General features: G+C 37.6%; 1 protein-coding gene across 4 annotated transcripts in view; it reads left to right on the forward strand.

The window, feature by feature from the left end:
- Positions 1-22,383, forward strand: part of PHKB (phosphorylase kinase regulatory subunit beta) — a 245,632-nt gene that overhangs the window by 176,397 nt on the left and 46,852 nt on the right. For all 4 annotated transcript variants that reach the window (XM_075537116.1, XM_075537118.1, XM_075537114.1 and 1 more), the window contains 6 exons: positions 8,115-8,170; positions 8,819-8,912; positions 15,224-15,307; positions 15,735-15,839; positions 18,378-18,460; positions 18,659-18,749. In XM_075537116.1, the coding sequence (XP_075393231.1) occupies positions 8,115-8,170; positions 8,819-8,912; positions 15,224-15,307; positions 15,735-15,839; positions 18,378-18,460; positions 18,659-18,749 (513 nt within the window). The remainder of the gene's footprint in view (positions 1-8,114; positions 8,171-8,818; positions 8,913-15,223; positions 15,308-15,734; positions 15,840-18,377; positions 18,461-18,658; positions 18,750-22,383) is intronic.

The raw sequence follows: 22,383 nt of genomic DNA on the forward strand, positions 1-22,383 counted from the left end.
TCCAACCATCAGAAAGCAAGAGACCTGAGAACTTGAAAGGCAAGACTCACTGAGCCATTTATCCCTCTGTCCTTCAATTAACCCCACATGTGTTTTATCAGCCAGGTTGGCACAATAAACTAACTACCTCAGCTCCCTTTTACCACCCCTCCCCCTACCACTGTACTCCTCCCCCATCCTCCACCCCCCAGAAACCCTATTCTACTTGCTGTCTCTATGGATTCATCCATCCTGGGTTTCATATACTGAAAAACAGAAACATATATAACAAAAATTCAAGAGTGCTACCCACATGACAAAATATATCAGAGATAAACCCCAATATGGGGGGGTGTGAAGCCCTACAGAAAATTTTGAAAATCAGATCAGGACCAATGTGTGTCAGGAGAGGGATCAGCTGACAAGTTTTTAACCATTCAAGTCAGGTTTATTATTTTGATCTCTAAAGTTCTCTCTCTGATACGCTCTGTCTGGTAACCAGGTTTTTCCTATCCCTCCATTATCTCTACCCTAATCTCTTCTCTATTTTTTTTTTTTGGCCCACTTGTTATCCTCCAGACACACTGTCTCCTCTCAGCTCTACAAACACTTCAACTTCTTTCCTAACTCAGGACCTTTGTCCACGCTCCTTCTCTTTGAAGTGCTCAGCTTGCTTCCTTTATTTCTTTAAATTACCAGATTAAGTGACACTGCTTTAAGCATTATTTTATGGCCATCAGTTGAAAGTAGCCCCTGTATTTATTGTTCTATAGCATCCTTTATTTTTATGATGGCATTTACTACTGTCTGGTTTATTATTGAATTACTTATGGATTCCTAGGAGTTTATTTTAATTTTTTTTGTTGTTGTCTTAGGTTTTTAAATCATCTCTCCCCTCACTGAAATGTTAGTTTGCTAATTAGATGAGGGACTTTGTCTGGTTTTGTTTTTTGGTTTTTTATCTTATTTGTTTGACATATATTGTATGCTACAGTGGAGTCATTCACAGACTCCTGGCAAGTAATCCATCATCTCCAGAGTTAATTTATGGATTAGATCTTTGTGATTCATAGCCTTTTTGTTGGCTGATTTTTGAAAATCGATCACCCCGTCATTCTTCCTAGGCCATATTAATCTGGGAATGCCACTGACATCTGTTTCAGCACCACAGGAATACATGACTACACTCACAAATAACTGCTCAGAGTATTTACTGAATACATTAATTAATGACAAGTTTTATCCTTCTGCAACCAGATATTTTTCTGTAACCACCGAGTCTGTTTCAGCTCATAGTCACCTTACAGGGCAGAGTAGAATTGGTGCTATGGTTTCTGAGGCTGCATATCTTCATGGAGCAGAAAGCTTCATCTTCCTCCCACAAAGTGGCTGGTGAGTTTGTTCCTTGCAGTTAGCAGTCTAGTCCGTAACCTACTCTGTCACCAGGGCTTCTTTTTCCATAACTCAGAAAAGTCAATGCCATTAAGTTGATTTGACTCATATCTACCCGATAGAACAACATAGAACTGCCTCTGTTGGTTACGAGATTCACTCTTACAGGAGTGGAAAGCCTCATCTTTCTCCTGCAGGTCTGGAGCTGGGGCTGGTGGATTTAAACTGTTGTTTGTGGTTAGCAATTAAACTTATAACCAACTATACTACCAGGGTTCCTCTTTAATTCCCTGAGGTAATTGATGCTCCCTCCATTATCCTCAAAACATCCATTATGAGTATCGGAGTGATATCTTTCTGAGTTCCGAACAATTATTTTTTAATTGACTTCTATCATATATTGTAAATTTCTAAGGAACGGGGATACTGTTTAGTCCATCTTTGCCCTTCCTAGTGCCTATCACTATTTCTGGGCATAAGAGGTTCACAGTGGACATATTTTAGATGAAAGAGCAAAATTTGAAACCCTCTAAGGCAAGAACATTTCAATTTCATAAAACGACTGAATTGTGATCTCATTTCTATGAAAAAATCTTGGGTTTTCTCTGCTCAGTGATGGTAGAGTGTGTTCTCTACATTCAGATGTCCTGGGAGGAGCACACGAGAAACAGTTTGCTTTCTGTAATTCATGAACCCACTTTAGCCCCGTGAAGATGGCTCTTTGTAGCTGAAAACTTGCTGAATTCTATACATGGGTGCCTCTTCTCAACATGTATAAATTTTACCACAAATTACTCTTTTCTCTCTCTTGCAAATCCAATTCCTTAGTCTTTGGGATTTCCTTCTAGTGCTGATAGAGAAAGTAGAACACGCTTTTATTCTCTCTCACCTGCTAAGTCCATTTCTCATTGGTGGCATTCACACCGTACTGTTTGTGGCCTACACAGTAGTTTTTCTTCATAAGGGGAGTGATACATGATGCAAGTAGTGCATCATAGCTAGCTAGGTGAGGCAGGCTGACTTAGTGAAGAAACTATAGACCATGTCAAACCAGAGACCTGGATTCTGCTTCTGGACCTGCCACTAACTTACGGTAGCACTTTGATAATTCCTTCTCTGAGCTTCAAATCTTCTCATCAAGTAAATGGAAACTCATTTTTCAGGCAAAATTTAGACAGAATTTCAGCTTATGAAATAATTCAAGTTTGTGTTGCTCTGACTGAAATGGGTCCTGCCTCTCAGTCTCCCATAGGCCCTGCCCCACCTCAACCATCACCTACCAATATGATAAAATAACCCCTTCAGTCTGGAACATTTTCAACTTTGATGTCAGGGGACTAACTGACCTAGTCAGTACAAGTACCCAAGAGACAAGGCCCAAAATAAATAGGTAACTGCCGTTGTCCTTTTCCATACCTGGTTCTAATGAGGTTTGTATGAACCACGAAAGGCTTTGTTTAGTTGTCACTCACTATAAAAAATTCAAACTCACAGCCATTGTGAGTCGGTTCCAACTCATAGTGTCCTTATAGGACAGGGTTTTCTGAGACTGTTTATACTCTGACTTTTTATTGGAGTAGATGGCCTCATCTTTCTCCCTCAGAGAGTCTGGTGGTTTTGAACTGCTGACCTTGTGGTTACCAGCCAACACATAATCCACTAGGTCACCAGGTCCTTTTAAAATGCACAGAAGCCCTGAGAATGGAATAACTAGATTTCCAGAATTTGTACATTCCCCATTGCTTCTGCCTCTCCCATCTCACCCTCATTTGATTGATCTCTCCTGATATTGATCTTTTTGGTTATGTGTCTGTTAGTGTCTCATTGTTTACTCGTCCCTTTGGTTATAATTAAAGCTGTGTAAATAACCATAAGTCAGGGTCTCTCTCCCTGGGTCAGTGTGGCATTGTTTCTGGGAAGTAGGCAAAGCCTTTAGCACTGTCATTTCTTTAAGGTGAAATGAGCAAAACGTCCAGTAAAGGCGAATGTTTGGAAAAGAATGAAACCAGTTTTCTAAATCAGCTCATTGTTCAAGGCACGTCACGTTCCCCAAGATAGTGCAGTCATTGACACAACTGCTCTGAAAAATCACTGCTTGGGGTATTCATTTGGCCATTTGAAACTGTGTGTCTGATGTTTGGGAATACTTTCTAAAATTCATTTGCTTTCCCCTTAACTAGGAAGCTTAGATAATCACTAACTCAATATATACATACCAGAATCCTTAAGGGCCATTTTCTCCCCGGCCAGCTCTACTCTGGAACTAAGCTTAGCTTTCTAACCATGCTTGGAGGTATTCCTCAGATAATTCTACATAACTCTCCCCTTGCTTTCATGTTAATTTTCTTCATGTTTCTGCTTTGGCTTGGTTGGAAATGTCAGAACAAGAAGCCAGAGTGTCCCAATCTTGACCTGACGGTGTCCTTAGCCTGTCCCTTGGCTCCTGTAGAAGTGACGCTTCAAGGATAGTATCTCCAGTTGGAATTGAGACATATAAAGCATCTTCCTGGTTTCTTCAGCTAATAAGGTTTCACTGAAAAATGAATAAAGTGGAAAATGCTGCAGGTTGGCAGGACCTACTCCTGATGATGGCTAATGAGCTTACGTGAGAGTTTTATAAGGCCCCCAAAAGCAGAAGCAAAGAGTATTTCCAGTGTACTTCCCTGGAGGCAACACCAGCCTTAGAGGAAGTTTCTCTGTTTATTTGTTGACTCCTTTTTTTCATTTCTTTATCCTCCCTTCCTCACTCTTCTTTCAGTAAAATATTTGTCATAGTCAACAATTGCAGATTATTTTATATAGCATAGGACCTATTAAAAACAAAACTTTGTAGACCAAAGCTTAATACAAGGTGATAAAAATAAGAATGATAAGCTTTATATCCCATATAGTTAATTTAAAAGGAGAGGTAATTTTTTAATTTAATTGACTATATTTCTTAAAGCACATTTTTTTAAAAGAAAATCATTGTTGTAGACTTGGAAGTGTATAAAACTCTATCTAAAGTGGATGACTATTGACTATTATACCTCCTGTTTCCCCAATGTAAAATGTTCCTTCAACGATAAAAGCAAGCAGCACATAATCTGAAATATATTCTATGACCTCTACCATGTGGCTAGGAGACATATTTGAGGTCCTATTTAAGTTCTTCCTCACCTCTTCACCTCACCTTCCTGATCTTTTCAGTGGCGCACACAACGTAGTCCTTGAATACTAGATCTACATGTCTTTCTGTGCCACCGTCACAAAGAAGACCCAGACTCTTCCCACTACCCTTCTGCCCAAATCTAAACCTTCTGTTTGTTTTCTTTCTCTTGATGATTTTTATTTTATTTTATGTTTTTCGTGAAAGGTTTACCCAGCAAATTAGGTTTCCATTAATAATTATTTCTGTGACATTTTTCCTGAGTAGGAAACAAAATTTCATAGATGCATGCGATTCTTTTAAATTGGCAATCACAAAATAACATGGTTAGAGCGAAGCTGCTTTCACAAAAATATTCTCTGTGACCAGAGAGAACCTTCCCAGGCGACACCCTTGGGTGCACTAACTCAGAGCAAGTTGCTAGATGCTTGCCTAGCGGGAAAAATGGATACTACGAAAACTCTTTTTGTATTGCAATCAGAGATGAAAATATTGTTTAACATTATATCTCAGAAACCAGAGCTGATGTGGTCTATCCAATGCAATTTTCTGAATCAGCACTCCAAATAACCACAGGAGCAGGCCGGAAAAAGCAAGATACCAAGATGAAAATATATCTGTTGGACTGTGTTATAACTTGTTACCAGAGTGAATGAGATTTGTGAAAGCAAGAGAGAAGAAAAATGACTAGAAGAGCAGGGGTTTACATGAGGATTCTCCCTTTCTAAAGGCAAAGCAGTTTATTAAAGGCGGCACATGGTATCAAAGGCAAGGAAGATAAAAAAGAAAACAGCTATAGTCTGAGAAATGAAAGAAGAGAAAATTAGTTAATAGGTCAGAGAGGTGGTACGTCAAATGGAAATTTATTTTTAAAGATGTTTATAGATTTCTACTGCTTATAAAAAAAGAGTTAACATATGATTACAAGTCAGAATCAACTTGACAACAACAGGTTTGGTCTTAATGTCTTAAAATACTGGAAGTCAATGAGATCTAGGGTGATTTAGATATATAGCAAATCCCAACAAGAGAAACACTCCAATAGGTATGAAAATAACAGTAAGTACTCTCAAAGCAAATGTTGTTACCTTTTGTTGAGTGTTGTTATGTGTTAAATTCTGTGATAAACACTGTTCTCTCCTTAAATCTCGGAGGAAGTAGAAAATTGGAAATCACCTAGAAGACCATCACAATAAACAAGTACATAATGGAGCCCTGGTAATCCAGTCATTAAACACTTGCTGCTACCTGAACGTTAACAGTGCGAACCCACACTGTGGCTCTGAGGGAAGAAGACCTGCTCATTGACCTCCCTCCAGATGACATTTGAGACAAGTCTACTCTCCACATGGGTCACTATGAGTCAGAAAAAGTCTCCATAGGCCTTAACAACAACGTAACATAATACATGCCTTGCAGCCACGTTTAAATGAGGTATATCTATGCAGCCAAGAAGGATAATGTTGAAATCCCTTTACCTGATAATAAACATGTGCAAACTGGTCCATCTCTTGAGCAGAATCCTAATTCCTCAAGGACAAACAAATGAGTTGTATTTATCTTGTAAAACTACCATGTTACACTATACATGTAACATCAATAATATACTTACATACTTTGTGGACTAAAAATATTGCAATACTATTAGAGAAAAAATGGCATTCAAAATAATAACAAAAAGCAAACAAACATATTGCCATAGAGTTGATTCCACCTCATAGAGGAGAGCTGCCCTGTTAGATTTCCAAGGCTGAAAATCTTTGCGGGGGCAAAAAACCTTATCTTTTTCCCTTGGAAAAGCTGGTAGGTTCAAACTGCTGACCCTGCAGTTAGCAGTTCAACATATAAACCCATTACACCACTAGGACTTTGTAATGTTCAAAATAGAAGGTATTGATTGCTATTCCAAAAGCATACTGCAGGTGTTGTTGAAGAAAATGGATTTAAAAAGAGGAAAGGTGCTTCCAACAGTGGGAGTGAAGGGGAGATTGTTGTTGGGGTGTGATCGCCATGACGAATTCTCTTTGTGCGTGAGGAAGGGAGTGAGAGATCTCCTCCAGGCCATCACATCTGAGCTGAAGGCCCAGGCTCCTTGAGGTAGATAGTTTGTGATTGGGAATGTTCCGAAATACTTAGTTTGTGCAATGAAATAATTCTTCAGCCACCTAACCAGATAGATTTCACTCAGCGGGTGTAATGGTCATTTTAGTCTGAGTGTCTGTCTCACAATGGAACAGCGTTATCAAAGAAACAAGTTTATTAATTCAGAAGATGATATCAGCTTACCATACACAATCTGTGCATGGTCTTGTTTATTGTTAATGAACTAGCATCCATATTCTAGAAGGTGTTTTCATTTTTATTTAAGAATTCATTATTGTCTTAAATATTGTAGATAAAGACCCACCCTAAAGTCGCTTCTCCTTTTGACTCAGTAAACATTTCATCTGAGAAAAGTCAGACTTATTCTTTTTGTTTGTTGTTAGAAATTGAGGAAACTAAATACTTTTTTCTCATCCCTTTGAGAAGCATTAATTTGTAAACTATTAGATACAAATAGAATTTCTAATATTCCTAATGTGTATTTATGGTGGGTGGTTTTTCCCAGTGTGTTTCTTATTCAGGCATTTAAACCAAATGAATATCAGCCTATAAAAGGGCATTTTCATGATGACTCTGGGTGTCATAACTTTGATTATATGATATTTATACATGTATTCTGGTGTTTCTTACTTTCTATCATGCATAAATTCTGGTGGCATATTGAATGTCATAGAGAGGAACTGACATGGTAAATCAAACATTTTAAAGCATACTATTGGGAACGTTAGATTCATTATTATGAATAAGTTATTTTGATCATTATTTTCAGCCTTCTATAATTTATTACTTAATGGGTATATTAATTATAAAATAAAATTGGATGCATTTAATAATGTATCATATTTGTTGTAGTGAATCTTTTCCAGAAAAAGAGTAGCAAATATTCAACACTAACTTTGACTAGACCTATTAAGTCCAACAGCTCTAATTAATGACTATAGTGTTATTTATATAGTCAACTGGTTCCCTTATACTGCGTCACAAGAACTATAAGTTTGAGTGACGGAATTATGATATTTAAGGTGGCCATGGAAAATTGGTTAAAACGGTCTTATATGTAGTTAAGATGTCAAATGAGCAATTTCAATTGACAGGATTTTCATTTTGTGGGGTGCGGGGTTATTTTACAGAGAATATATAAATTGGGTTTTATTTTTAGTTCCTCCACCTCCTTTCAGAGTTAAATGATGGAAAATGACTCTCAGTTCCCAAACTGCTCTCATGCATCATTCAACATAGGTTTGACAGGTTAGCCCCTCTGTTATCAGTGAGATTTATGGCTTTCCATTCCTTGGTGTTCCATTACTCTGTCGACACCATCAAATTGATTAGTAGGCAGCAGAAAGCAAGGAAAGAAAGGTGGCCGCTTAGAGTCAGCTAATATCCATCATTTTAATGAACTGCTTAGAGATGGTTAGTATTGTCCTTGATTCTCATTGTAACCGACAATGACCAGATCTTTTCTAATGTCCCCCTTATTCTTTTATTACAGGGGCCCCTGGAAAACGATTTGGTCGTTCATGTTGCCCTTGTAGCAGAAAGCCAACGGTATGAAATCCATACGGGTATTCTGTTCTTTGGGGGCTGGGGGAGGGATTTATTTATGCTTACAATATGGAGTATGGCAAAACCAAAGCCAACCCCAATACTGTCAAGTCAATTTCAACTTATAGGGACAGTCTAGGACAGAGTAGAACCATCCCATAAGGCTTCCAAGACTGAAAATCTGTATGGAAACAGTCTCATTGTGCACCTGCAGAGCAGCTCCAGAGTTCAACCACCAGCTTTTCCACCAGAACAAGATTTAAAGTATATCATTTTAAAGCCAGCACATCTTTCTTTTTGTCAACTAATTCTACTTTAGTTGATGTGACGTTAAAGTCTGTGACCAATGCCAGTGTTGCCTAGGATATAGTTTGAAGAAATTCGTGCAAATGGATTACTTGGATCCCCAGCTTTAGTGTCTCTCTTTCCTACCACCTCCACCCATCCCACACAAACAGCACACATGGGATGTTTTATGGAGAATCCAAGAGGGCCTCTGGATTCTAATGCAGATGGCGCATTGCTGTCATTAATGAACTGTCAACCCAAGCTGTTCATACTTTACTCTTACTAATCTCATCAGTTAATATTTTCTAAACTATAATGCATGGTCTAAAAATGTCTCCCTCTTTTTCCCCCTATATACATTAGGCTTCAAGTTTTTCTCAACACCTATGGTATTCAAACTCAAACTCCTCAACAGGTAGAACCCATTCAGATTTGGCCTCAGCAGGAGCTTGTGAAAGTAAGTAATGCTGTCTCTTTACTCTCTATTTAGGAGAGACACTAGAGTATGATATATGATTTAGCATAAACACTACGTAGTTAAAATCAGATTCTGAGATGGAATCATTAAATTAATCTGAAATTCTTTCTAATTAAGTAGAAACCCACTTAATGGGGCATTGTTACTAAAAAATAGCTACGGTGTCTATTACTGAACATTATAATAATGCTATTTGTGAATAGATCTTGTTGATCCCTATTCCTTGATAACATCTATTATTGACCTACTGAGCACTTAAATATCAAATTAGCCTTTATCTTAATAATCATGTGTAAAATTCTTTTACATTTTTTTCTATGTATGTTTTTAATAGCCTCATTCTCATTGCTGTCAAGTCAATTCCAACTCCCAGTGACCCTATTGGACAGAGTAGAACTGCCTTTATGCATTTCTAAGCCCCTCATCACTACTTATCGAAGTGGGATGCAGAAAATTGTCTTTGTTCACTGTTATGCCATTTGACTTAATCTCCCCTGGGTTAACTGGCCATAAGCCCCACAAGCCCTGTAAGCCATTCCTGAAAGGTGTTTGCTTATGTGTTTTCAGAATTTGATGCCATTATACTCTTTTATATCCTTGGGCATTTGTAGTGCACGTATGAACACACATGTAGAAGTATCTTCTGCAAATATGAATCTATTTGTGTTATACCACCCGTTCACCATCCCACATTTATTTAGGATGTGTGTCTACCTGAGTACTTACTCTTGCTATTCTTGCAGTGTTGTATATCTTTTATATTTTTATCTTCTACATTTTGATTTGATTTTCCCCTTTGTTTCTCCTGTTGAAGAACTTTATTTAAATTTTTGTTAACCACTACTTCAAATATATCTCTTGCCTTAATATTTTAAGTCTGAAGGAATTCCTCCTCCTTTTCCTTGCTGTGACTCAGAATAATTATAACATAACATCTGGGTTTACCTGTAATGTAGTCACATATATACACTGCTCTGCAGATGGTTTCAGATGTGCCGACTCGTAGTGGTGACCTATATAGATTTCTGAGTCTGGAAATTGCCTTAGGAGCAGACAACTGCTTCTTTCTCCTGCTGAACAGCTGGGGGTTCTGAACAGCATTTTCACAGTGAGCAAGCCAACCAACATCTAACCCATAATACCTCCAGGAATCCTTACTATGCTGGCACCAATTGTTTTGCTCCCTTTGGTGCTAGGTAAGTGTACTCTATACTAGACAGCATACAGTCAAGATCAGGGAAGCCACTACAGCTAACAGATGGCTAGGCCTCAGCATGCTGTTCCATCCACTCATTCATCAGGGAACACTGGCTGTTTACAGAGCTCTGCTGTGACCCTCACCTAGTGAGAATTTGTCTCTGTTCTTATTCTGTGTCTAGTGCTATGACAGTTATTCTGCGTAGGTACCATAGTAGATGTTAGTACAAAGAGGTTTGGAATTTCAGAGGTGATTAGAAACATCCCATCACCAAGTAAAGTGACTATTTGACATTTTACATGACCAGGAACCCATGAGATACAGTGGGTCGTGTTGGTTCCTAACAGTAAAATAAGCAGTGCAAACCCACCCGCCACTTCTCTGGAGAAAGACGAGGCTGTTTGCGCCCATAAATATTTATATTCTGAGGGTACCTATGGTGCAGTTCTTCTCTGTCCAAGAAGTGTCACAGCCCCTAAGGTTCCTGTATAACCTTTTCAGTTGCCATTGCCAATTTGATCCCATAGATCTAATTCTTTAAAGAGCATAGTGCTCAGGCAGACATTTGTACTAGCTTAGCTAAACTATTGTTTGACATTAAGAACGTGTCCTTGGATATTTTTGGTTTAAGATTTAAAGATTACCTCAGGGTAATAGTTTCAAAGATTTATCTAACCTTCGTGACTCCTAGAATTATAGATTATATGAGAAGTTGACATTCTTTTCTGAATTTTCCACTTTTGATTAGGATTCTTCTATGAAATCCTTGACTAAAATGTTCAGCAGTGATAAGCAGATTGTCTAGTCTGATGGCAAGGAAGACAGTTGTTCATGGAAACAATTAGCCACAGCTTCAAAAGTTCCTCCTATTGTTCCAGGTCAACAGAGACCAATTCCTGGGCCTAAAATGGCTACTTACAAACTGTTTTAATACATCAGGCACTATGCATAGAAATAAGATAGAACAGAAAAAAAAAGACATTTCTTAGGCTGTTTAACCGGAATGTTTTGTGAAACCATGAACTTAAATTTCCAGACCAAGAAACTAATTCCCACATGGTTTTGGTTGTATATTTTCAGCCTCAGCTGTAGCTCTTTTTTCTTTCTTTCTTTTTCTGTCATTGTAATGATATCCATCAAACAGCTTTTGCCAAATCAACTTGTTCAGGTATACAACTTAGCAACAATCAACTGTATCCTTAATCTATCATGGCTCCATCTCTGTGAAGTCCCACCACTTTTCCCCTGTCTTTTCTTTCATAGTAACTACAAATAAACTTTGGTCCCTTTTCTTATCTTCTTATAAATGGGTGAGTTTGAGTCTCCAATCTTGCAGTTAGTCCTTTGTCTAAAACCACTGATTTTCTAGAACCAATATTTACAAAGCACATGTGACTCTGCTGTTAAGTGCCAATATTCAAGTCTGTCATTGTAGCTGCTGTGTCATTGGGGCACTTTTTCACTGCCCTTTGCCCTACTAAGCATGCTGTCCTTTTCGAGGCCAAAGTAACATGTCTAAAGTATGTGAGATGAAGTCTCACTGTCCTGGCTTCTGAGGCGAATTCTTGGCTGTACTTCTTCCAAGATGCATTTGTTTATTCTTTTAGCAGTTCATGATACTATAATATTCTTCAATAACACTATAATTCAAATCTATAGGTTCTTCTTCTTCATCATACAATGTAGTTTCTTGAATGATTTTCTCAGCAAAGACATTGAATAACTATGATAAGACAACTCCCCCCCCCACCTTCAAAAAAGAAGATGCAATCTTGTCTTCTGATGCACACTTTTCCTGATTTTAAACCATGCAGTATTCTGTTTCGTTTGCAAAACTACCCCTTGATTCATGTACAGTTTCTGCATGTGCACAAATAAGTGTCCTGGAATTACCATTCTTCCCAAGGGTGCCCAGAGTTTGTTATGGTCCACACACTCAAATAACTTTTCATAGTCAATCAAACACAAGTAAAGATCCTTTTAGTATTCTCTGCTTTCTGCCAAGGTCCATCTAACATCAACAGTGATATCCCTTGTTTCATACCCACTTCTGAATCCAAACTAAAACTCTGGCAGTAATCTAACAATATACTGCTGTAACTGTTGTTGGATGATATAAAGCAAAATTTAACTTGCATTTGATATTAATGATATGGTTCTATAATTTGAGAATTCTGTTGAGTTATCTTTCTTTGGAATGGGTACAAATACGGATTTCTTCCAGTCAATTGGCTAAGTAGCTGTCCTCCAAATTTCCTGGCCTAGATGAATAAGTGCTTCTAGTGCTTCATCAGCTTGTTGAAACATGACAACTGGTATTCCATCAGTTCTGGAGCCTTATTTTTGGCAAATGCTTTTAGTACAACTTGGACTAAATAGTATATAATATTATAAAGTATAATTGTACATTACAAAGTATTACAATACTTTATAATGAAATGGACAAGTAAAGTATATAAAAATGTAAAATGTTTAAATATAAAAGCTCTAGAAGAAAAATATATTTGTGCCACTGATGATCGCCACTTATCTATCAGTTTGTCATACTGTGGTGGCTTATGTGTTGCTGTGATGCTGGAAGCTATGTCATTGGTATTTCAAATGCCAGCAGGGTCACCCTGAGTGAACAGGTTTCAGCAAAGCTTCCTGACTAAGAACAGAGTATAGAGAAGGAACAGACTATCGACCTTGGAGAATTTGCCCCCAAAAGCTTTCTGGCTAGCATAGAAACATTATTAGATGCTAAACACCTAACAAGTAGGAGGAGAACCTTGTCAAGGATTTCATCTTGCTTGGATCCACAATCAGTCCTCATGGAAGCAGCAGTCAGGAGATCAAATGAAGCATTGCATCGGTTAAATCTGCTGCACAAGACCTCTTTAAAGTGTTGAAAAGCTAGGGTGTTACCTTGAGGACTACAGTCACCTAATATGCATATGAAAGTTGGACATTGAATAAGAATTAATGCATTTGAATTATGGTGCTTTGGACTGCCAAAAGAACAAACAGATCTGTCTTTAAAGAAGTACAACCAGAATGCTTCTTAGAGTCAAGGATGATACAACTTCCTCTCATATACCTTGGACATATTATGAGAAGAGACTAGTTCCTAGTAAAAGACATTGTTCTTGGCAGAGTGGAGAGGCCCTCAATGAGATGGATTGACATCCTGGAGGCCACAATGGGCTCAAACATAACAATTATGGTGATGGCATACGACTGAGTGGTGCTACGTTTACTATGAGTTGAAACTGACTCACTGCCAGCGAACTGACAATAACCATACCCTGTTGAGAGGGGAGACTCCATTCTTTGAATGATGCCAATGCTCTTGGTATAGCTGAAGGTATCATAAACAACTACATCTATTCAAAGGGGCTTGTGGAATTTCCTAATAGAGCAATGATCAGATTGAAATATCACATGCAGAAATAGTATTTGACCTTCTGTGCAGCTATTTTCATATTTCATTTGAAAAATTGAAGATGAGAAAATGTAAAATATCTGCTGCATACAGATGACACACAAAAAGTAATTATTTTAAGTATATCAAGATCGTTTACAAATCAGAAATAATGATAATCAATAGAAAATTGACATATTTTTAAAAGTAACATCCAAATCATCATGAAATAATATGGAAAAGTACTCAACCACAGCAGATATATGTAAACAATAAATTAAAACTAAAATGAAATTTCATTTTAACCCAAGAGTTGAGTGAAAAAGTTTCTTGTATTATTAATCTCAATATAGAAATTTTACTTTATGTCTGAAGAGTGTACATTTTAACTTTATTTCTCACCTAAAATTATATTTGAAAGATGTGCATTCTCTTTCTCCAACAAATATTGGGAGTAATTCTATAAAATAACAGTGTGCTGTCCAGAGATGTTTATTGAATTATTTTTAATAATAAGCAATTTAGAAAGAAAATCCTTCCATCGGGGCATAGATATTAAATAGGATAAAGGAACATCTTGAGTGAATTAAATGCTCCCCTCCTAATTCATTTCAAATCTGTCCATTTTACCTTCTGAAGATTCCTAAATATTTCTGCTCTTGTACTCTTTTTGATTTATAATACAGATTATAAGATTTACACAAATTATAATCACATATTTTTTTCAGTTTTAGCATATGCACATTGAAACACAGAATGAGTTTACAGAAGTTGACTCGGTTTACTCTCTTGAAACTTTTTGTTAACTAGTTTCAAGTAAAGTGCTGACTCACGGCTACCCGTGCACAGTGGGTCACAGTGCTGCCTCATCGTGCGCCATTCCACAATCAGCTGTAGATCAGGCCATTGTGATTCATCGGGTTTTCTTCAGCTACTTTTTGGCACTAGATTGTAGACCTTTCTTCCTAATCTCTTTTAGTCTGAAAGCTCCTTGGAAGACTATTCAGTATAATAACCATGCACAACTCTCCACTAACCAGCAGTGGTTACTATATGAGAAATGTGGTCGGAAATTTAGTTTAGGTCTCAAACAGAAGAGTTCTACCACTGAAGCAACCCTGTTTGCTTCTTAAAAATTAACTCTACAGTGTTGGTTTTGTTTAAGTGAACAAACATATACAGAGTATGATACATTTGTGTAAATATATGCACATGAATATATGTGTCCACCAGTTGCTGTCTAGCCTATATTGACTCATGTGATTCTATCGGACATGGTAGAACTTTCCCATAGAGTTTTCAGAGTTATAATCTTTACATAAGCACACTGTTACCTCTTTCTCTTGAGACGATGGTGGGTTTGAACTACTGCCATTTCTATTAGCAACTGAGCACTTTGATCACTGTGCCACCAGATTTGCCATGCAAAATGGATGTTTATAATGATCTAAGAACAATTCCAGAATCCAAAATTCTTTAAAAGAATCAGCAAAAATTTTGCTTAGTAAATTTCCAAGAAAACAAGCTCAAATATCTACCTTTTTTCTTACCAGACCAATTAATAAGGTATCCCTGACCTTCATTTATCTGGAAAAATCAGAAGTTACTAGCACAATAGCCAGGAGGAAAAAAGGGACAAAAATATAAGCATGAATTCTTAACTATGATTTACAACTTTGTGTTTTATAGGCTTATTTCCACCTGGGTGTCAATGAGAAGTTAGGACTCGCTGGGAGGCCTGATAGGCCCATTGGCTGCCTGGGTACATCAAAGGTACACCATGACTCAGATGCTAATGCCTAGCTCAAATGATGTTTGACCTGATGTGCATCCATTCTTATGATTCATTACTTGATTTCATTCTCTAAGTTATTATTTTCTATAAGTAAGTCTTACTTGCTCTGTCATTTCACAGAATTTTTCTAAAAATAATTAGAAATCTCACCCTATGTTTCTAAGTTTTAAAAATCTTTGTTTGTGACAGTGTTTACTCAAGCATAGACCTTTCCATCATATGAGATAGCCTACATTAAATTTATTTGCATTACTGATTTAATAAAACCTTTAAAATATCTTACTATGATATGGATTTCCAAAGCTAATTTATTTATTCAAAATTAAACACCCATTTTTACTTTTAGTAGGACTTATGTTACTTTACCTATGCCTTATGTTTGCTTCTAAAATGTATCTGTTGCAGATTTATCGCATTCTGGGAAAGACTGTAGTTTGTTACCCCATCATCTTTGACCTCAGTGATTTCTACATGTCTCAAGATGTTTTACTACTGATAGATGACATAAAGGTATCTCTTAAGCACTTTTTATTGAAACGGGATGACTTTGTGTCCATCAGATTTATCATGTTGTTAAACTGCATGCTCCTGGTTATCTATGTTACTGAGTTTATACAATATAAAATATGAACATAAAGCACCAGGGAAAAGGGAAGAACCAGTGATTCAAACTCAGTGGCAAAGAGGGTGTAAGAGGCCTAGTAGGGCTTGATCAAAGGCAGTGTAACCGAGAGGAATTACTGAAACTCAAATGAAGGCTGAGCATGATAGTGAGACAAGAGGAAAGTAAAAGGAAATAGAGGAAAGATAAGGAGGCAAAGGCCATTTATAGAGGTCTAAATAAAGGCATGTACATGTGTAAATATATTTTTATATGAGGATGGGGAAATAGATCTATTTGCATATGTTTATAGGTTTAGCATTAAGGTAGCAGATGGACACTGGCCTCCACTCAAGTACTCCCTCAATGCAAGAACACTTTGTTCTATTGAACTGGTCTTCCTTGATGCTCACCTTCCCGACACGATCGCTGAAGACAAAGCAGGTGCATCAGCAAATGCGGTGAAGAAAGCCGATGGTGCCTGGCTATTGAGAGACAGTGTGTGGGGTCTAAAAGGCTTGAAGATAAACAAACGGCCATCTAGCTGAGAAGCAACAAAGCCCACATGGAAGAAGTACACCAGCCTGTGTGATCACGAGATGTTGGTAGGATCAGGTTTCAGGGATCAAAGAACAAAAAATCATATCAATGTGAATGAGGGAAAATGTGGAGTGGGGTTCCCAAAGCCATGTAGACAATTGGACATCCCCGTGCAAAAGGGTCACAGGGAGGAGACAAGCTAGTCAAGGTGCTATGTAGCAACAATGAAACATGCAACTCTCCTCTTAAATGTTTCCGCCCTTCCACTATCATAATCCCCATTCTACCTTACAAACCTGCCTAGACCAGAGGATGAACACTGGTACAGATAGGAACTGGAAACACAGGGAATCCAGGATGGATGATCCCTTCAGGACCATTAGTGAGAGTGGTGATACCGGTAGGGTGAAGGGTAGGTTGTATAGAATGGGGGAACCGATTACAAAGATCTACATATAACCCCCTCTCTGGGGGATGGAGAACAGAAAAGTGGGTGAAAGGAGAGGTCGCACAGTGTAAAACATTACAAAATAATAATAATTTATAAATTACCAAGGGTTCGTGAAGGAGGGGGTGGGGAGAGGGGATAAAATGAGGAGCTGATACTAAGGACTCAAGTAGAAAGTAAAAGTTTTGAGAATGAGGATGGCAACAAATGTACAAATGTGCTTGACACAATGGATGTATGTATGGATTGTGATAGGAGTTGTATGAGCCCCCAATAAAATGATTTAAAAAACAAAACACCACCTACATAGCTTTAGAGAGTTACTTGCAGCATTAAAATAATAGATGGGATATGCTTTATGTAAAGTTATATAAATTTATTTGATATACCTTTCCACAAATTGAGGAAAAGAAACAGCTTGTGAAAGCAGATGGGGAATTATTTTGGAATTTTACCTTCCTAAAATATATAATTTGGGAATTATATCTTCATAAAATATTCATAGTTTCATTTGAATGAAAGTTGCATTATCAATGTAATTTTAATTATGAATAATATCCAGTTAGTGAGTTAAAATTCCTATGCTTGCATAGTAGTTATGCATTGTACTTCTAGCCCCAATATCAGCAGTTCAAAGCTGTCAGCTGCTCTGAGAGAGAAAGATGAGACTTTCTACCTCTGGGAAAGAATTACAGTTTCAGAAACCCACAGGGACAGTTCTACCCTGATAGATATTGCTGAGTCGGCATCAACTCAGTGGCAGTGAATAGCTCAGAATCATGGTCAAGATCATGAAATCTGGATCGATTCTACATTTGTTCACATTCTGACTCCACCACTGTGTGATCTTGGGCAAGCTATGTAACTTCTCTGAGCTCTGTTTTCTAATCTGTAAAGTTGGATAATAATAGAGCCAATTACGATGATTAAATTAATTAAATATGTGAAGCACTCATAACAGTTTCTGTCACTTGATTAAGCATGTAAGCATGATGATGATGATAGAAATTTAGTGAAACAACTCCTCCCACATTTCTGATGATCTTTTCTACATGCTATCGTATAGCTTTACAGTAACATAGTAAAAATTAATCTTCTGGCTGATAACCTTAGGACCTTTTCCCCCTAGACCCATTCTGTTTTAAACTGTGTTTATTAGGCAAAAATAAAACAAAACATAAAGACGTGATTACTTTTCTTAGTAAGTTTGGAATCAAAATTGTTTTCAAGTTAACTATATCAAGCTGAGGCTTTCTACTCTGGTAAAGAGTTACAGTCCTGGAAACTGACAGTGGCAGTTCTATGCTGTCCTATAGTGTCACTATAATTTGGCTTCAACTTAACATCCAAATACAGTTTGAATATGACTAATGTTTGACTAATGATTGCTACCAATGTTAATCTGGACCAACTCAAGTAGGGCGCCATTACATCCTATTTCATTCTTATATTTTGATAGAATGCACTACAGTTCATTAAGCAATACTGGAAAATGCATGGACGTCCACTTTTCCTTGTTCTTATACGTGAGGACAATATAAGGTGGGTCAATGAAAGAACTACGTAAGTGCACATATCTCACCACGATTTTCACAAAGCAAAGTCTTGAATTTCTTTGGAGCTCTCTTAGTGTGTGACAGAGTGTCTTGCATATGTAAAGTATATTAGTCAATATTAGATGATTAATTTTCATTCCATTGTTAATATGTATATTTTGTTTATATTTTATGTTTTTTTCAGAGGTAGCCGGTTCAACCCCATATTAGATATGCTGGCCTCCTTTAAAAAGGGAATGGTTGGAGGAGTCAAAGTTCATGTTGATCGTCTACAGGTAGTCTTCCGAATTTCATTGAGTTTTTGTTTTCCAGACAATTAATTCAAGGAGCCTGGTGATGTGTAATGAGGTTAACAGTTCGAATCTATCAGTTACTCGTTCAGAGAAAGACAGTCTGTTCCCATGAAGATTTAAAGACTGAGAAACCAAAAGGGCTGGTTCTGCTCTGCCTAATAGAGCTAACATGAGTTGGTCTGACTACAATAGCAGTGGAGTGTGGATTGGATAATTGATTCACAGATGTTGGACTACTTAATATGTTGTATTGTTGTATTTAAGGTTTATGTCTTAAAGCTTTATTCTGAACCTACCTGCCAGTTTAAGTTTTTACAATATCTTTGAGCAATTTAGAGCTTTCCTAAATAAAATTTGAGACTTCAGTAGCTGTGGTCTTCAGTGATGAAGTGAGCAGCTGTGTAATCTTTGAGTTGGAGGGTGCGTTGGCTGACTCCTGTTTGAGTGCTCCTTTCTTGGCTCCCTAGTAGCACCAAATATTCTCTATTCGAGTCTGTACTTCATAGTATTATCTTCACAACTTGTTGCTGTTGTTGTTTTGGTGCCTCATCGTTGGTTCCAATTCATAATGACACTATCTACAACAGAACAAAAACACTGCCTGGTCCTTGGCCATTGTCACAGTTGTTATATTTGAGCCCATGTTGCAGCTACTTTGTCAGTCCATCTCATAGCGGGTTTCCTTTTTCACAGCCCTTTAACTTGACCAAGCATGATATGCTTTTCCAAGAACTATTCTCTCCTGATAAACTTATCTGAAGTATGTAAAATGAAATCTCACCATCCTCACTTCTAAGGAGCAATTTGGTTTTTCTAAGACAGATTTATTTGCTCTTTTAGTAGCTTACAGCACTAAAATATTCTTTTCCAGAACTATAGTTCAAAGGCATCAGTTCTTTGGTGCTTCTTATTCAAGTCCAACTTTCACATGCATATGAGACAATTGAAAAACATGGTTTGAGTGAGGCACATCCCTTAGGCCTCTAGGTAACATCCTTTGTATTTTAATTTAATTTCATTTTTTGTTTCAGTTTTTACTGTAAATTATAATTAGGTGGGAGTTTACATTTCAGCTCAACTTTATATTCAACTGAGAAAACCAACAGAAACAATAAGAAACAAAAAGCAAAGTGACAAGAGGAAAATAATAATAATAATAGAGAGAGAGAGAGGTAAAATGCAAATAAAGCGTAAGAAAGAATAGACCATGATCATTATTTTAAAGAACAGAGAAGAAATTTCTGTCATGGAACAAACAAGAAATACTTGAGCCAAGAATAAATTCAAGTTGGGTCAAGAGGAAGGTCAACTGATCAAATATCATATTATACCGTGGTTCAATCCACCATAATCAAGTTCGCAATAATCTCTGTCTGACAGTAAAGCTGTTGTACAAATCCTTGCCTGTGGATAGAACTTTACCAGAGGCTTCAACTGACTAGATAGTCCTGAGATGTATTTGGGCTCCCACTGCCCTCTATAGCCTTCTGCAAGATGGCTATTAGCAATTTTTTGCTCTGAATCTTATCCCTTCATCCTATTTGGATTTTGTCATTGTTGTATTTGAATCACACAGGTTGCTGTGCTTTCTCCACGTGGGTTTAGTTGACTCCTTACTTAGGTGGCTTCTTGTTTGAATATAAGCATTTAAGACCCCAGACACTATTCAGTTAATAGTGGGGCACTATCTTCTTTCTTTACTACACTTTGTTATAGCACTCTTCTTTTTTTACTTCTAATTTTTTAAATCATTTTATTGGGGCCTCATACAACTCTTATCACAATCCACACATACATCCATTGTATCAAGAATATTTGTACATTTGTTGCCATCATCATTCTCAGAATATTTGCTTTCTGCTTGAGCCCTTGGTATCAGCTCCTCATTTTCCCCCTCCTTCCCCATACCCACCTCCTTCATGAACCCTTAATAATTTATAAATTATTAGTATTTTGTAATGTCTTACACTGTCCGATGGTCTGCCTTCACCTGCTTTTTTATTGTCCATCCCCCAGAGAGGAGGTTATATGTAGATCCTTGTAATTGGTTCCCCCTTTCCACCCCTGGTATCGTACCTCTCAGCACTGGTACTGCTCTGGATTCCCTGTCTTTCTAGTTCCTTTCTGTACCAGTGTACATCCTCTGGTCTATCCAGATTTGTAAGGTAGAATGGGGATAATGATAGTGAAGGGGAGAAAGTATTTAAGAACTAGAGGAAAGTTGTATGTTTCCTGGCTCATCTCCTCCTCACACCCTTCTGTAAGGGGATGTCCAGTTGCCTATAGATGGGTCTTGGGTCTCCATTCTGCACTCCCCCTCATTCACAATGATTTTATATTTTGTTCTTTGATGCCTGATACCTGACCCCTTCAACACCTTGTGATTACACAGGCTGGTGTGCTTCTTTCATGTGGCCTTTGTTGCTTCTGAGCCAAATGGCCTCTTGTTTACCTTTAAGCATTTAAGACCCCAGACGCTGTATCTTTTTATAGCTGAACACCATCAGCTTTCTTCACCACTTTTGCTTATGTATCCATTTATTTTCAGCGATCATATTGGGAAGGTGAGCACACAATGATATGATATTTTGTTCTTTGATACCTGATTCCTTCGATCACACAGGCTGCTGAGCTTCTTCCATGTGGGCTTTGTTGCTTCTGAGTTAGATGGCTGCTTGTTAACCTTCAAGCCTTTAAGACCCCACTAGATCTTTTGATAGCCGGGCACCATCAGCTTTCTTCACCACATTTGCTTATGCACCCGCTTTGTCTTCAGTGATCATGTCATGGAATTGAGCATTATGGAATGCCACTTTCTGCAGCTCTCTTTCTTCAGTGATCATGCCATATAACTTTTGTGATTGACTAATTTCAACATATTCTATAGGTCCATCCATATTATGAAGTGCTTCATGATTTCATCATTGATTTTTAGCATCGATAGTATTCCATTTTATGAATGTTCCAGAATTTCTTTATCCATGTTTCTCCTGTTGGGAATTTAAAGTTTTTCCATCTTCTTGCTAGTGTGAGAAGTATTGCAATGAACATGGATGTGGATATGTCTGTGCCTGTTATTACTATTACTTCTTTCAGATATATATACCCCACAGAATGATTTGGGGAGCATATTGGAATTTCTATTCCCATTTGGTTGTTTCTTTTTTCCTTCTATTTTTGTTTTTGTTTTGTTCCTATTTGTTTAAGGAAGCACTATATTCCTTTCCACAGTGGTTGTGTATATTTACAGTACCCCAAGTAGTGTATCAGTATGTTAGTCTGGGTAGACTAGAGAAATAAATTCATAGACACTGATGTGTAATTCTATATTATGGAAACATCTCAGCCAAGTCTAGATCAAGTCCATAATTCTCATATTGCTCATATGTCCAATACCAGTCTATACAGACTCACGAAACACATGCAATCATGCTGAATGCGGGAAAATCACAGGCCTGTGAATGGAAAGTCTTGGGGATTCAGTGGTGGTGGAAGCATCTCAGTGCTAGCATAGGTCTCCCTCAATGTGGCTCATCCAGCTCCAAGTCTCTGGCTCCATCAGCATAGTTCCATCTGGAATGCCTCAAAGGGAGATGAAGCAGAGAGTTTATCTGGC

This window comes from Tenrec ecaudatus, chromosome 18 (genome assembly GCF_050624435.1).
Source record: "Tenrec ecaudatus isolate mTenEca1 chromosome 18, mTenEca1.hap1, whole genome shotgun sequence".
In the NCBI taxonomy this organism is placed as follows: Eukaryota; Metazoa; Chordata; class Mammalia; order Afrosoricida; family Tenrecidae; genus Tenrec; species Tenrec ecaudatus.